At 41.1% G+C, this 17,152-nt stretch overlaps 1 protein-coding gene across 1 annotated transcript in view; it reads right to left on the bottom strand.

The window, feature by feature from the left end:
- The window catches only part of ccdc69 (coiled-coil domain containing 69), a 26,093-nt gene extending 12,177 nt beyond the window's left edge, over positions 1-13,916 (bottom strand). The window contains exons 1-2 of the mRNA XM_034689377.1: positions 13,839-13,916; positions 13,262-13,364 (exon numbers count right to left, since the gene is read on the bottom strand). Coding sequence (XP_034545268.1) covers positions 13,262-13,364; positions 13,839-13,916 — 181 coding nt within the window. The remainder of the gene's footprint in view (positions 1-13,261; positions 13,365-13,838) is intronic.
- Positions 13,917-17,152: the final 3,236 nt, after the last annotated feature.

The following is a 17,152-nucleotide window of genomic DNA, read 5'->3' as shown; positions in this document are numbered from 1 at the left end:
ATGTGATCATCTGGGCGAGATCTCCTGCATCATGGCGGGCAGGTGGATGGTCGGACATGAGTCTCTGTGTCTCAGTTTGAACATCAGCTGCTCTTTTTCCTGAGAGAGATTCTGGTTTGTGACAGCCTGCCTCTCCAGCGCCACCTTCAGGTCCTGCTGCTCCTTTGATAACTGCCTGAAGATCACAGAGCAGAAAATATCAACATGCCTGTTTATAATGCAGTGACTTCCACTACAGAGTCATGTCTGTGTTTAATGCAGTGACTTCCACTACAGAGTCATGCCAGTGTTTAATGCAGTGACTTCCACTACAGAGTCATGCCAGTGTTTAATGCAGTGACTTCCACTACAGAGTCATGTCTGTGTTTAATGCAGTGACTTCCACTACAGAGTCATGCCAGTGTTTAATGCAGTAACTTCCACTACAGAGTCATGCCAGTGTTTAATGCAGTGACTTCCACTACAGAGTCATGCCAGTGTTTAATGCAGTGACTTCCACTACAGAGTCATGTCTGTGTTTAATGCAGTGACTTCCACTACAGAGTCATGTCTGTGTTTAATGCAGTGACTTCCACTACAGAGTCATGCCAGTGTTTAATGCAGTGACTTCCACTACAGAGTCATGTCTGTGTTTAATGCAGTGACTTCCACTACAGAGTCATGCCTGTTTATAATGCAGTGACTTCCACTACAGAGTCATGTCTGTGTTTAATGCAGTGACTTCCACTACAGAGTCATGTCTGTGTTTAATGCAGTTACTTCCACTACAGAGTCATGTCTGTTTTAATGCAGTGACTTCCACTACAGAGTCATGTCTGTGTTTAATGCAGTGACTTCCACTACAGAGTCATGTCTGTGTTTAATGCAGTGACTTCCACTACAGAGTCATGTCTGTGTTTAATGCAGTGACTTCCACTACAGAGTCATGTCTGTTTTTAATGCAGTGACTTCCACTACAGAGTCATGTCTGTTTTTAATGCAGTGACTTCCACTACAGAGTCATGTCTGTTTTTAATGCAGTGACTTCCACTACAGAGTCATGTCTGTGTTTAATGCAGTGACTTCCACTACAGAGTCATGTCTGTGTTTAATGCAGACTTCCACTACAGAGTCATATCTGTTTTTAATGCAGTGACTTCCACTACAGAGTCACGTCTGTTTCTAATGCAGTGACTTCCACTACAGAGTCATGTCTGTGTTTAATGCAGTGACTTCCACTACAGAGTCATGTCTGTGTTTAATGCAGTGACTTCCACTACAGAGTCATGTCTGTGTTTAATGCAGTGACTTCCACTACAGAGTCATGTCTGTTTTTAATGCAGTGACTTCCACTACAGAGTCATGTCTGTGTTTAATGCAGTGACTTCCACTACAGAGTCATGTCTGTGTTTAATGCAGTGACTTCCACTACAGAGTCATGTCTGTTTATAATGCAGTGACTTCCACTACAGAGTCATGTCTGTTTTAAATGCAGTGACTTCCACTACAGAGTCATGTCTGTTTTTAATGCAGTGACTTCCACTACAGAGTCATGTCTGTTTTTAATGCAGTGACTTCCACTACAGAGTCATGTCTGTGTTTAATGCAGTGACTTCCACTACAGAGTCATGCCAGTGTTTAATGCAGTGACTTCCACTACAGAGTCATGTCTGTGTTTAATGCAGTGACTTCCACTACAGAGTCATGCCTGTTTATAATGCAGTGACTTCCACTACAGAGTCATGTCTGTGTTTAATGCAGTGACTTCCACTACAGAGTCATGTCTGTGTTTAATGCAGTTACTTCCACTACAGAGTCATGTCTGTTTTTAATGCAGTGACTTCCACTACAGAGTCATGTCTGTGTTTAATGCAGTGACTTCCACTACAGAGTCATGTCTGTGTTTAATGCAGTGACTTCCACTACAGAGTCATGTCTGTGTTTAATGCAGTGACTTCCACTACAGAGTCATGTCTGTTTTTAATGCAGTGACTTCCACTACAGAGTCATGTCTGTTTTTAATGCAGTGACTTCCACTACAGAGTCATGTCTGTTTTTAATGCAGTGACTTCCACTACAGAGTCATGTCTGTGTTTAATGCAGTGACTTCCACTACAGAGTCATGTCTGTGTTTAATGCAGACTTCCACTACAGAGTCATATCTGTTTTTAATGCAGTGACTTCCACTACAGAGTCACGTCTGTTTCTAATGCAGTGACTTCCACTACAGAGTCATGTCTGTGTTTAATGCAGTGACTTCCACTACAGAGTCATGTCTGTGTTTAATGCAGTGACTTCCACTACAGAGTCATGTCTGTGTTTAATGCAGTGACTTCCACTACAGAGTCATGTCTGTTTTTAATGCAGTGACTTCCACTACAGAGTCATGTCTGTGTTTAATGCAGTGACTTCCACTACAGAGTCATGTCTGTGTTTAATGCAGTGACTTCCACTACAGAGTCATGTCTGTTTATAATGCAGTGACTTCCACTACAGAGTCATGTCTGTTTTAAATGCAGTGACTTCCACTACAGAGTCATGTCTGTTTTTAATGCAGTGACTTCCACTACAGAGTCATGTCTGTTTTTAATGCAGTGACTTCCACTACAGAGTCATGTCTGTGTTTAATGCAGTGACTTCCACTACAGAGTCATGTCTGTTTTTAATGCAGTGACTTCCACTACAGAGTCATGTCTGTGTTTAATGCAGTGACTTCCACTACAGAGTCATGTCTGTGTTTAATGCAGTGACTTCCACTACAGAGTCATGTCTGTAAGGGCAAATATAGAGCATAATTCTCTTCACAAGGATCAAAAATTAACTTGAAACTGAAATAAAGTTGAATAAAATAAAGTTATCAATTATTTTACTAACTTAAGATTCTTTAAATGAACTATCTGTGGTAAAAAAATGTTATAAGAATTGATTGAACTGACGTTAAATGACCAGCAGGTGGCGCCAAAGCCCTGCATAATAACCTGCAGTCAGGAGGAGGAGGAGACACTTACTGAATGAGCGTCTGACAGTTTTCTATCCGAACATTCAGATCCTCGTTCTGCTGCAGGACGTGGATGATCTGGTCCTCCAGCGCCAAGTTCTTCTCCACCTGCAGAAGAAGAAGAAGAAGAAAGATGAAGAAGAAGACGAAGAAGGAAGAAGGAAGAAGGAAGAAGAAGAAGAAGAAGAAGAAGAAGAAGAAGAAGAAGAAGAAGAAGAAGAAGAAGAAGAAGAAGAAGAAGAAGAAGAAGAAGAAGAAGAAGAAGAAGAAGAAGAAGAAGAAGAAGAAGAAGAAGAAGAAGAAGAAGAAGAAGAAGAAGAAGAAGAAGAAGGATGAGGAGAAGAAGAAGAAGAGGAAGAAGGATGAGGAGAAGAAGAAGAAGAAGGATGAGATGCATTATCTTTACAAACTCTTGGATCACATCAGTGTCCTCCTGCAGACTCACCAGAGCATCCATCTGCTGCAGCTTCTTGCTCTGCTCCTGAACTCGCTGACTCTTCATCTCGATGACGAACACCAGAGACTCCTGCTCCGACTCCCAGAATGCACCTGGGCTGCCATGCGCCTGCAGGATGGAGAGATATATATCCCTATTGAAGTCATCTACTCTGACTCTTTAATCAAAGCGTACGTTCAAAGAGGACAAACACACCTGGATGTTTCTCTGCAGATCCTTCTTGAACGTTGATTCTTGGACTCTCCTCTTCAGCTCGTTGTAAACCTGCAGGTCTGCCGTGAGCTGCGTCACTTCACCCTGCAGTCACAGCACGGCGGGTTAAAGTTAAAACCATGAAAGTAACAAACACAGGAAGGAGTCAGCGTGTCGGAGCACGCACGCTCTGAGAACATCTTTACCTTCAGGTCGTTCTCAGTCGTCTGAAACTTCTCCGTCAGTTCACTTTGTTCTTCTTCGTGTTTCTTCTGCAGCTCTGCAGACGAAAAGACAGAAACATGAAACTCTGGAGTTTAATTCAAAGACTTGTCCTGCGTTTATTCTGAGGTTTAGTTTGTGTATTTCATTTTGGGTGAGTTGATTATGAAGCTGAGGAAATATCACATTTCATCAGAGAGCAGCAGAGCTAATGATTCCTCCTCTGGTGATCACTTCATGTACTGATTGTTTTTGATGGATGTCTCAGTCTATCACTGTTAATGTCACGGTTTACCCGACGGGGCGTCTTCAGTTTGTGTCTTTGATCCATCTTCACTGACTGTCAGACGTGATGAAGAAGAGCAGAACATCCTCATCATTAAGAGACAAACAAACCACATGATCAAAGAAGCATCACTGACCTCTGATGGATGAAAACTTAATGAGAGAATTCAAGAAAACCGGGGGGCGAGTTAATCCTCACAACGTTTTTCAACCGGAGGAACTTTACCCTGAACAACGTGCGTTTGGACCTGGGGACCCAGGGTCTAAATTTAGTTCAGGGGTAGATAATCTTTCAACTTTTTTTCATGTTTTTCTACTTTTGGAGGACAATTTCAAATTTGAGAAAATTCATTTTTTTGAAAGGCTCCGGGTCAACTTTTTTGTCAATTTTTTATTTTATTTTTTGTCATTTTTTATTTTATTTTATTTTTTAGTCATTTCATTTTTTTTTGTCAGATTTTTTTTTTCAATTTTTTTTTTTTTCAATTTTTTATTTTATTTTATTTTATATTTCATATTTTCTATTTTTTATTTTTTTTTCAAATTTTTTTTTTCAAATTTTTTTTTTCAAATTTTTTTTTTCATATCTTTTTTTCAAAATTTCCATCCATCCATCCATTTTCTTCAGCTTATCCGGGGTCGGGTCTCGGGGGTAGCAGTCCAAGCAAATTGACCCAGACATCCTCCCTCTCCCCAGCGACACTTTCCAGCTCCTCCTGGGGAATCCCAAGGCGTTCCCAGACCAGGCGGGAGATGTAATCCCTCCACCGCATTCTGAGTCTACCCCAGGGCCTTCTCCCAGTTGGACGTGCCTGGAACACCTCTAAAGGGAGGAGTCCGGGAGGCATCCTTATCAGATGCCCGAACCACCTCAGCTGACTCCTTTCGACACAGAGGAGAAGCGGCTCTACTCCAAGCTCCCTCCGGATGTCCGAGCTCCTGACCCTCTCTCTAAGGCCGAGCCCAGACACCCTATGCAGAAAACTCATTTCAGCCGCTTGTATCCGCGATCTTATCCTTTCGGTCATGACCTTAGGTTTTTCTTTCCAAATTTTTTTTTACAAAAAAAATTTTCCAATTTTTTTTTTTCCTAATTGTTTTTGCAAAAAAAAAAAAAAAAAAATTTCTTTCAATTTTTTTTTCAAATTTTTTTTTTTCAATTTTTTTTTCCGTCAAATTTCATTTTTCAAATTTTTTTGTCTTTTTTTTTTTTTTTTTTTTTTCAAAAACCATTCACAGTCATTGTTTTTTCCATCTGTGATTCTCTTGATTTCTCTTTCTTTCATTAGTTTTTATTTGTTCTATCTTTTTTGTATGTGTGTGTACTTTTCAAAAGAAGAAGCTGTGATTCTCTTGATTTAGCAGCTTGTAACAGTAGTCTTCTCTCAGCCCACCGTGAATGCGTCCTTCCTCCCGGTGTTCCGGTTTTACAAGTGACCCTGTAAACTGGAGACCTTCAGCTGAACGTGTCAGTGTTTGTGGAGTTTACACAGCTGTTGAAACACAGAGGGAGTTCCTGGGAATGCAAACTAGTTTAGTTTTTATTAAGATTTCAAAATATCCTCATCAGATATTTAATGATGGTCTAAAGACGTTTATGAGGGATGCATCCGGCTGAGAGTCTCCAGTTAACAGGGTCGCCGTTTAAACCAAAACACCGGCCGATCTCTGCGATCACGGCTTTTTGAGTTCAAAAGGATTTTAAAGCCGTGTTGAAACGTCTTTGCTACTCGCGCTTATCTCCTCTCACGTGTTGATTCAGTGAATCCATCTGTGATGAAATATAGCACCATCTAAAACAGACCAGCTGAGTCTCTTCATGCTAACAGGCTAACTGTTGTTTTGATTCATTCATTGCTTTTTCCATGTTTTTAACCACAGGCGCAAAATGTTCACTTTTTTTCATGTTTTTCTGCTTTTGGAGCACAATTTCAAATTTGAGGAAAATTTCTTTTTTCGACAGGGTCAACTTTTTTGTCAATTTTTTTTTGTCAATTTTTTTTGTCAAATTTTTTTTTTTTAAAAAAAAAAAAAAAAACATTTCAAAAGAAAAAATGTCATTTTTTTTTTCACATTTTTCTTTTCAAATTTGTCATTTTTCAAAAAAAAAAAAATTCCAATTTTTTTTTGTCGCTGCTGAGTCTCTTCATGCTAACAGGCTTACTGTTGTGTTGCTCATAATGATACCTGCCTGTCCGTCTGCTTCTATGGTGTCATCTGTGATGAATGACATTCCTCTTTGTGTTACTGCCCTCTACTGGTCTGGTGGTGTAGTGCATTTACTTTTTTTTTCTCCATAAGTCACTGGCCTGATTTACACAATCTACCCAGGACTTCAGCCCGTGGTCGAAACGCAGACAACAATGGGGGACCAGGAACCTTTTAGTTCAGGGTGAAGTAGTTCTAGGGGCTAAAAGAACCGGGACTCTTGGTCCAAATGTACTTTTGTTTGCCCACATCTCTTTCTCTGCTCTCTCTTTTCCTTATGAAGAATGTGGAGGTAGAGTATAGTTTCACCTTTCACTCTTTCTACAGACTCCTCTCACTGTTTCCTCTTTTTTTTCCACTATCAGGTTTTGCTTCATGTTTTCTCTTCAGTTCCACAATCCTCAGTTTGCTGCACTTTGATTTTTTAAAGGTTCTCTTTGAATAAAGATGATGAGTAGAACAGAAGCGTACACACAGGAGCAGCCAGGAGTTTCATTTGAAAGCTTTGCTGACCAACAGCTCAAACCGGAGCTGCAGCTGATCACATCTGCAGACCGGACTCTTTGAACCCGTCCTGTTCAGGAGTCGATATCATGAGCTACAGTCTGAAACTGATCCACAAACATCAGGAAGCATTTCTTTAATCCAAAGTGTCCGTGTGTTTCTGACCTTCTAAGCTCCTCTCGTGTTCTTCAGTAGCCGCTTTACTCTTCTGTTCATGCAGCGTGTTCAGATCAGCCGTCGTCTCCGTTCTCTCCTGCAGACCACACAAACACAAAGAGTTAGCAGAGGTGTGTCTGAGCTCTCTGCAGGGTCACAGTCAGGACACGGGGTCACTCCCGGCTGCAGACCGAGGAGGTCAGGTGACCCGCAGAGAGCCAAATCAAACGTCTATGAATAACTTCTGAGTGTGGAGCAGATTCTTCTCCCTCTGCTGATTCAATTACAGACTCTCTCTTTAAATCAGGAGTCTGAGGTCCCACATTAAGAGACTGATGTGTCCTCACCTTGTCCAGGATACTGAGCACGAGGCCGCACACCTCCACATCTGCATGGTCCTTCAGAAGCTCCGCCCTCTCCGGGTTCCCATTGGCTGACAGCACCTCCTTTAGAATCCTCAGCTGCCACTCAAAGCGCTCGAGCTGCTTCTCCAGACAGACGTCCTGCTCACCTGACGTACGTTTACCTGCAGACACAAGGAGGGAAACACTCCATGTTTAATACTTCTGATAAAACTATCACAATAAATAAATACAAATAAATAAATAAAATAAACAACTACTAAAAAAGAAAGAAAGAAAACAATAAATACATAAATAAATACAAATAAATAAATAGAGATAATGAATTAATAATTCATAAATAAGAATAAATACATAATAAATAAAAACATAATAAATAAATACATAAAGAAAAGCATGGAAGGACAATAAAAAATGTTTTTAAGAAGACATCACATCAGGGAAAATAGAAAATGGAAAAAGATAAATTAAGAACATTAAAACCATACATGAAAAAAAAAATGTTAAAACAATAAATAATCAATTAAAAATAAAAACAATTAATGAGTTAGATAAAACCTAATACAAATAAATATTAATTAATAAAAATGAAATGAAAGGGTTAAGAAGTAATTAAGATTATTTTCTACTTCATTCACGATTGAAAAATTCTTAATCTGAAAATAAAATAAATTCTGTTAATTTTGAGGAGTAAAAAAACCCAAATTAAGACTCAAATAAAATAACTTAAAGTATTTAGAGAGATGAAAATAAATCAATTATTTTTAAACTATTAAATGAATGGATATTTGATTGACTGTTTTGTTTGTGATTAATTAAATATTAATGTTTATTCTTAAGAAAAAAAAACGTGATTTCAGCTTCTGAATGTAAAAAAAATGTACTTTATAAATTTTTTTACATAAGTATTTATTTCTTTTAAATATTTCAAATTATTATTATTTATTACTCTGTTATTTCTATTTTTAGAACTGCTTTCTTTTGAAAGATTAATATTATTATATTTTTATTTTTCAGGTTTCTTTCCTCCTGTTTGACAGTTCACTGCTCATTTCTTTCAGCCGTAAACTTTAAGGACATTTTCTTCTGCTTTTTGAATTTCCTCACGTGTTTAGGCAAAAATCAAGAGATCGAATTTTAAATAAAATATTTTAAAATTATACATTATAATTATTACAATATTTTTTTAATTATTTATTTTAGTTATGTTATCTTTTTAATTGTAACTGATTTTATATTTTTTCTTATATCATTATTTTTACATTTTTCTGTCTCTGGTCTTTGTGAAGCGTCTGTATGAAAGGTGCTTTATAAATAAAGTTGAGTTATAAATTGAATCAAATTTAAAAAAAATTGCCTGAAACACTCGTCAGGAGTTAAAGGGTTAACAAGAAACCGCTCAGAGATCTGCAGATACACTTTCAGGATGTGCTTCTGACTGTAATTTGAATTCAAGCTGACAGTTACATCATGGACAGGCACACACACGCTCTCTCTCTCACTCACACACACACACACACACACACACTCAGTCTCAATGACGTCTTCAGGTTGGACTTCGTCACAAACATGATAAATATAATGATTTAGAGTGTCGGATGTAAACATTGAGTACATGAGGAGCTCTGCAGAGAGAATCTGGAGCTTTAATAACAAACCTAAAGAACACATTCAGACTTCATGGATGTTAAAACATGCAGACTCTTCTTTAACACAGCTGACACACTTTAATGTCACAGATTATATAAATCTATATTTGAATGTTTTTGAGTATTTTCTGTCTCCTTTGTTATTGTTGTAATAATCAGCATGGAGGTGAAACAGGTCGCAGCCTGTCTCACACTCTGCAGTGATTTTAAACAAAGAACAGCTTCAGTGTTTTTATTCTGCTGCAGTTTGAAACACAAACAACAGAGCGGAGAGAGAGAGAGTGGAAAATCACAAGATGTTATAAATCACAGCTGCTGTTCTTCAGTGATATCAGAGAGGGTGTTCTTCAGTGATATCAGAGAGTGTTCTTCAGTGATATCAGACAGAGAGTGTTCTTCAGTGATATCAGAGAGAGTGTTCTTCAGTGATATCAGACAGAGAGTGTTCTTCAGTGATATCAGAGAGAGTGTTGTTCAGTGATATCAGACAGAGAGTGTTCTTCAGTGATATCAGAGAGAGTGTTCTTCAGTGATATCAGACAGAGAGTGTTCTTCAGTGATATCAGAGAGAGAATGTTCTTCAGTGATATCAGACAGAGTGTTCTTCAGTGATATCAGAGAGAGAGTGTTCTTCAGTGATATCAGAGAGAGTGTTCTTCAGTGATATCAGAGAGTGTTCTTCAGTGATATCAGAGAGTGTTCTTCAGTGATATCAGAGAGTGTTCTTCAGTGATATCAGACAGAGAGTGTTCTTCAGTGATATCAGAGAGAGTGTTCTTCAGTGATATCAGACAGAGAGTGTTCTTCAGTGATATCAGAGAGAGAGTGTTCTTCAGTGATGTCAGACAGAGAGTGTTCTTCAGTGATATCAGACAGAGAGTGTTCTTCAGTGATATCAGAGAGAGTGTTCTTCAGTGATATCAGACAGAGAGTGTTCTTCAGTGATATCAGACAGAGAGTGTTCTTCAGTGATATCAGACAGAGAGTGTTCTTCAGTGATATCAGAGAGAGAGTGTTCTTCAGTGATATCAGAGAGAGAGTGTTCTTCAGTGATATCAGAGAGAGAGTGTTCTTCAGTGATATCAGACAGAGAGTGTTCTTCAGTGATATCAGACAGAGTGTTCTTCAGTGATATCAGACAGAGTGTTCTTCAGTGATATCAGAGAGTGTTCTTCAGTGATATCAGAGAGAGAGTGTTCTTCAGTGATATCAGATAGAGTGTTCTTCAGTGATATCAGAGAGTGTTCTTCAGTGATATCAGAGAGTGTTCTTCAGTGATATCAGAGAGTGTTCTTCAGTGATATCAGAGAGTGTTCTTCAGTGATATCAGAGAGTGTTCTTCAGTGATATCAGAGAGTGTTCTTCAGTGATATCAGAGAGAGTGTTCTTCAGTGATATCAGAGAGTGTTCTTCAGTGATATCAGACAGAGAGTGTTCTTCAGTGATATCAGAGAGAGGGAGTGTTCTTCAGTGATATCAGAGAGAGTGTTCTTCAGTGATATCAGACAGAGTGTTCTTCAGTGATATCAGAGAGTGTTCTTCAGTGATATCAGAGAGTGTTCTTCAGTGATATCAGAGAGAGTGTTCTTCAGTGATATCAGAGAGTGTTCTTCAGTGATATCAGAGAGTGTTCTTCAGTGATATCAGAGAGAGTGTTCTTCAGTGATATCAGAGAGTGTTCTTCAGTGATATCAGACAGAGAGTGTTCTTCAGTGATATCAGAGAGAGTGTTCTTCAGTGATATCAGAGAGTGTTCTTCAGTGATATCAGAGAGTGTTCTTCAGTGATATCAGACAGAGAGTGTTCTTCAGTGATATCAGAGATCTATAGAAATACATAATTATCATATTGAAAAAATGATTATGAGACAAAAGAGAAATTATGAGAAATTCAGAAAAACTGAGAAAGTCGTGATGAGATTAAAGTAACATGATGAGAAAGTGGTGCATAAAAACAAACATTATAATTGTAAAATGGTAAATTTAATCTTAGTATTGGTCAGAAATATGAGATTATACTTTCTCATATTTTTAAAAATTGTATCTTTAAAGTTTGATTTTATTTTTCATAATTATGATTTATTATAGACGGCTTCTGAGCATATTATTTCCACCTTTAATTGCATAATTGTGACTTTTTATCTCATTAGTAAGAGTTAACATTTCAGATGAATCAAGATTAGTCTCATTTTTAAAGTTGAATTAATTTAAATGTTTAAAGTGAAGTGTGAAGCTTAAAGAGGCCGACATGGAGAAACAAAACAAAGCTCAAAAAACGACAAACTCTCACATCTCTACGTTTTATTTATTGTTTCCTATTATTTATTTTTGACTGTCCTCCATCTTTTTTGAGTTTATAGTGAAGCACTCTGTAACTTTGTGTACAGAGGCCCCTCTCTGCGCCCGCTCGCTGCTCTGCTGAGTATCTGGGTCAGCCTGACGGTGTGTGTGTGGGATTGATTTAATAAAAGTGCAGCATGAGAGCTGCAGAGCGGCTCATCGATCTGTTTCTGATAAACAGCGAGCCGTCACACACACACGTTTGTTTTCAGAGTCTTTAACTGAACTTCATGATTTAATGAACCCACAGACCCCGGAAGCTTCCTGATAGTGGTTGTTATTCTCAGCTCCTGGTACGGCTCTCCTTCTCGGTGACTCAGGCAGACATGATGACAGAGTTTCTCTCCCTTCCTGTTTGAGTCGTTTCTGCTCGGCTGGTTAAACTCACTATCTGCTCTGAAACGGGAGGAAGCCGGGCGAGCGGTCAGCGCTGACTCACTGACTCACAGCAGATGTTTCATCCAGTCAGTCGAAACTCTGGGTCTTAAAAACACCTGTTACCTCACCTGTTACCTCCCCTGTTACCTCCCTTGTTACCTCCCCTGTTACCTCACCTGTTACCTCACCTGTTACCTCCCCTGTTACCTCACCTGTTACCTCACCTGAGCCTCAGATCAAACCCGGGTCTGTTTACCAGGTCTCTACGGGAACGGGAGGACTGCAACCAACAACCATCCTCACTTCTTACTGAATCACAGAAGATTTTCCTGTTTGTGAAAAGTCGTCCTACTTCAGGACCTGCTCATCGTACCTAAAGTCTCTAAAAGTAGTATGGGAGGTAGAGCCTTCAGTTATCAGGCCCCTCTCCTTTGGAATCATCTACCAGTCAGGGTCCGGGAGGCAGACACCCTCTCTACTTTTAAGAGTAGGCTTCAAACTTTCCTTTTTGAAAAAGCTTATAGTTAGAGCTGGATCAGGCTTGGACCAGGTCTTAGTTATTCTATAGACTCAGACTGCCACAGGCCTTGACTGCTATAGGTCTAGACTCCTATAGGCTTAGACTACTAAAGGCCTTGACTGCTATAGGTCTAGACTCCTATAGGCTTAGACTACTAAAGGCCTTGACTGCTATATGCTCAGAATGCTATAGGCCTTGACTGCTATAGGCTCAGAATGCTATAGGCCTTGACTGCTATAGGCTCAGAATGCTATAGGCCTAGACTACTATAGGTCTAGACTGCTATAGGCTCAGACTGCTATAAGCTCAGACTGCTATAAGCTTAGACTGCTATAGGCTTAAACTGCTATAGGCTTAGACTGCTAAAGGCTTAGACTGATATAGGCTGAGACTGCTATAGGCTCAGACTGCTATAGGTCTAGACTGATATAGGTTTAGACTGATATAGCCTTAGACTGCTATAGGTCTAGACTGCTATAGACTCAGACTGCTATAGGCTCAGACTGCTAAAGGCTCAGACTGCTATAGCCTTAGACTGCTATAGGTCTAGACTGCTATAGACTCAGACTGCTATAGGCTCAGACTGCTAAAGGCTTAGACTGATATAGGCTCAGACTGCTATAGGCTCAGACTGCTATAGGTCTAGACAGCTATAGGCTTAGACTGCTACAGGCCTAGACTGCTATAGGCTCAGTCTGCTATAGGTCTAGACTGCTATAGGTTCAGACTGCTATAGGTCTAGACTGCTATAGGATGAGACTGCTATAGGCTCAGACTTCTAGGACTCTGCAGTTTAAACTCTTATTTTTTTAGCACTTTTCAGAAAACACGATGTGAGAACAGGAAGTGAGGTGACAGAATGAGGAGATCTCAGTCCAGTCCTGCATCCACCAGGTCTGATCCTCAGAGGCTCCACCTCCCAACTTCAGGACTTTAAGATCTGCAGCTGACGACTCAAAGGCCGGGGTCGGTCGACGTGTACTGTAGCTTTAAATAAACTCAAACCACTCACCTCCCTCATCTTGGTGGTTGTTGTCTTTCTGGTGCTTCCCTCCCTTCTTGCCTTTGCTTTTCTTCTGCAAACGACAAAAACACAAGAAGAAGAAGAGTTTGAGTCAGAGGAGGAACCAACGGGAGAACACGAAACCTCCCTTAGAGGAAGAGAGCCGGATTAATAAAGAGTCATGAAGTAAAGACGAGCCGAGTGTTGCAGTGTTTATCTTTACAGTTAGACTCCGCCTCCTCCCTCTCAGTCGCTTGTTTAGTTTCAGGATCCAAACTGACGTCAGGTCAAAGGTTCAATAATATTAGTGTTGTGCGCTCACGGCTCCAGGCTCTGATGCTAACAGAGATTATATGAGGTGTGTCCGGGACATGGTCCAGGCCTCCTGGCAGCAGCAGAGTCCTGGTTCAGGTCTGGCTGATAAACTGGAGCAGGAAGGCTGTTATGAAAGCTGCTGATGGAGTCTGAGTCTCTCATTAGTCTCCACATGACTGACGCTGGAACGCTCCCTCTCTCCTCTCCTCTCTTACATAACTTCAGCTGCAGCTCGAACTCAGGACCGACGCTCGCTCTGCGTCTGTCGTACCTGCACACCTGACGGCGCCGCACGGCTGTCGTACCTGCACACCTGACGGTTGCTTGTGAGCTTGTGAGTGTGGAGCATAGTGGCTCGGGGGCTGCTGGTCTACCTTTAGTTGTTTTGAGGATTCTGAGCAAACAGAGCTCACATAAGGGTTTATATGAAGTAGAAGGCTTCACTTAAAGCTAGGGTTGGTAGTCTCGGGAAACCAGCATGAATTTGAATGTAGCATTTCTTCAGGACTCCGTCTAACCCCCCCCCCCCCCGGAGCTCCTCCAAAACGACCCCCCCGCTCACATGTACGAGCGCCGCTGATTCATGACCATATGATGGTGACTGATTCAAAACCGGTCCTCACCAAAACATTCTCATAGTGAAAGTTAAAAACACAAACAAACATGGCTGCTGTTAGCACTCACAACTGTCATGCTAGCATTATCCAGTTGTCATGGTGACAAGACATCAGGAGAAAAGTTATAACACATATATAACACTGTAACAGCTCTACTGTTTGTTAAACCTGTTCAGTGTAGATGTTCTTAATTCCTACAGTGTTGACGGTCAGTGAAGGCATCAGGAGAGGTGTAGAGTGTGTGAGCGGGAGAGAGGAGAGACAAGAGGAGAAGTTCTTCATTCATTCAAACATTGATTGTTGCTTTGTTGGTTGTCGTGGTAACGGCCGACAGTGACCGGTTATTAAAGATCAACGTGTTCACCAATCGGCTCGTCATCCCTACAGCGTCCGGACGGAAGCTACAATACATCTACATTTCTGTAGGACTTACTAAATGTCTTTAATTCTTCTGCTTGTCAGAGCCCCCGTGGTGAGAGCTTCTTAGACTCTGATCCGGACTACAGTCCTGAGCAAAGACCCTCATCGGGTCAGAGGGGACAGGCCCGAGGTGGAGCGAGAGGGGCAGGAAGTAGAGTCAGGGGAAGCAGAGGCAGGAGACGGGGAGTGAACGCCGGGGACATGTACGCCCTGCAGGAGGCGGGCAGAACGGCAGGATGGGATCTGATTGGTTTAATAAATTGGACCCTAATGACGGTGATTGGTTGGTGTTTTCCCAGGTTTACTCCGGCTGTAGATAGCAGCTTTTTTTACCTCTTTTTTAAGAACACATTATGTATTGATTACCATCAGGACATAAAGATCATTTTAACCAGGAGAACAAAAAGAGGATCTAAATCTGACAACCAACCCCAGCTTTAAGGTGGTACATTTGTAAAAATGAATTAGCCCCGCCCTCTTTTTGTTGTTTCCTCCAATCACAATCGATCAAACTTGGAGTCCTGACTCTTCATTTACTCTTCCACATTTTAAAGATGCCCAGATATCAAGGACCAACTTCATCCCACCTCCTCGTTGTTTTTGTTTTCTGTTTGCCAGTTTATGAATGTTTTATATTTATTAAGAGGGAGTTGCACATTTTCTTGTTTCTCAGCAGCTTTCATGGAAATCTGGTCAGCAGACACACACGCTGAAGCTCGGGCGCACATCCAAACGTTCACACACACAGGAGCTGCAGGATCACACTGCAGGGCCACATACACACACACAGAGAAAATACACACTCTGAACTGCTGACTGTATTACCAAACACACTCCCACATTGCTCAAGCACTGTGAGGCCAAACAATCACACCCTGAAACACTCACACACACACACACACACACACACACACACACACACTGGGACCCTCCCTGTGAATAAACACTCCGAAACTCTGCTCAGCGAACTGGACTCACACTTTATCCTCACCCCGGGCTGAAACAATAAATCTCTGAGGTTTAAACACTTCGCTGGGTTCAGGAGGAGACGTGTGCTCGAGGAGGAGGAGGAGGAGGAGGAGAGGAGGAGGAGGGGAGGGAGGAGGAGGAGGAGGAGGGGAGGGAGGAAGGGGAGGTGAAGCATGTGTTCCTGCAGGCGTTGTAGGGGCCCTCACTTTTCAAAATGCCATAAATCATCCTCTCCTCTCTCTCTGTTTGTTCAGCACTTCACCGTCCAGAAAAACCTGACTGCACCAAACTGAACGTCTTGTTCGTTTCACAGAGAGAACAGCTCTCACAGAGGGGCGCTGAGGACGCATCTCATTGGCTGGTTCAAACCTCAGGGGGAGGAGCCACAGAGTTTCCAGTGGGGGGGGATTTTACAATAAAGTTAGATAATAAGGGAAACCATGAGTTCACGTTTTCACACACAGCATGGATTGTTTGATTTTAGATCTAAACTAGAAGGTGGTCACCAAACTGTCCAAAACGAGGATTGGATATAAAGCTTTTTCACTGAGCAACATATAAATATTAAAATATATGAAAACATTCTGACTCAATCATGAAGACAGTCTCATTACCCGACAGGAAATGGGACTTGCTGGTCTACTTTCCCCTACATGTTTGATTTTTGTCCCGTTGGATCGAACTAATCATTAGTAGAATCAAAGTCTCAAAAATGAACTTTAACAGGGAAGAGTCGACCAGCAACTCCTGCGTTCCTTCAGGTAGACTAAATATCAATAATATGAATAAAAGGAAGTTTCTTTTCTGTGATCAGAAACAGATTAAAGGGATACACACAGTAATATCCCCCGACAGGACATGGGGAGTTGCTGTTCTACCCCTTACAGTCTAAAGCCCCGTTTCTAACAAGCGGTTCAGTTTGGTTCGTCTCAGTACGGCACGTATTTTGTGGCGTTTCCATCGACCAAAACCGGGACAGGTCCCCAAATCACCGAGCCGTACCGTCCCACTTTTTGGTACCCTTCTGTTGGGGTGCCAGATATACTGATCCGACCCCAGAAGGTGGAGCTAGAAACACTGCAGTCCGCTGATTGGTCGAAAGAACCGTCACTTCCTGTGTGACAGCGGTAATAAAGAACAACACATAACCCCGCCATGTTTAAATCTCCAGTGGACTTTGGGAAGAGAACTTTCTGTGTTTGGAAAAGAGGTGCAGACTGTCCTCGTGTTTTTCTTCTTCGTTGCATTTATTAGCGCGGTGCACTGTGCCGCGCTGCCATGACGTCACGCTATCACCTAGGGCACGGTTGGCTGTGGAAACGCAAACAGGATCAGGCGTTACCGATCCGACCCGTACCAAACTGTACTGATCCAGACCAGACCGCTTGGTGGAAACAAGGCATAATTTTGTCCTGTTGGATCCAAACTAACCCTTTATTAAAGCAGAGCTTCTCAGACCAACCGATCTAGGCAGGACTAGACCAACAACTCCTGTGTTCTTTCAGGTAGACTACATTTACAAAGAAAATGAATAAATAAATAAATAAAAGGAAGTAAAATGCTTTTATTTAACCAAGAA

The sequence above is a fragment of the Notolabrus celidotus genome, chromosome 8, assembly GCF_009762535.1.
Source record: "Notolabrus celidotus isolate fNotCel1 chromosome 8, fNotCel1.pri, whole genome shotgun sequence".
Classification (NCBI taxonomy): domain Eukaryota; kingdom Metazoa; phylum Chordata; class Actinopteri; order Labriformes; family Labridae; genus Notolabrus; species Notolabrus celidotus.
This window is presented reverse-complemented; position numbering and strand designations above follow the sequence as displayed.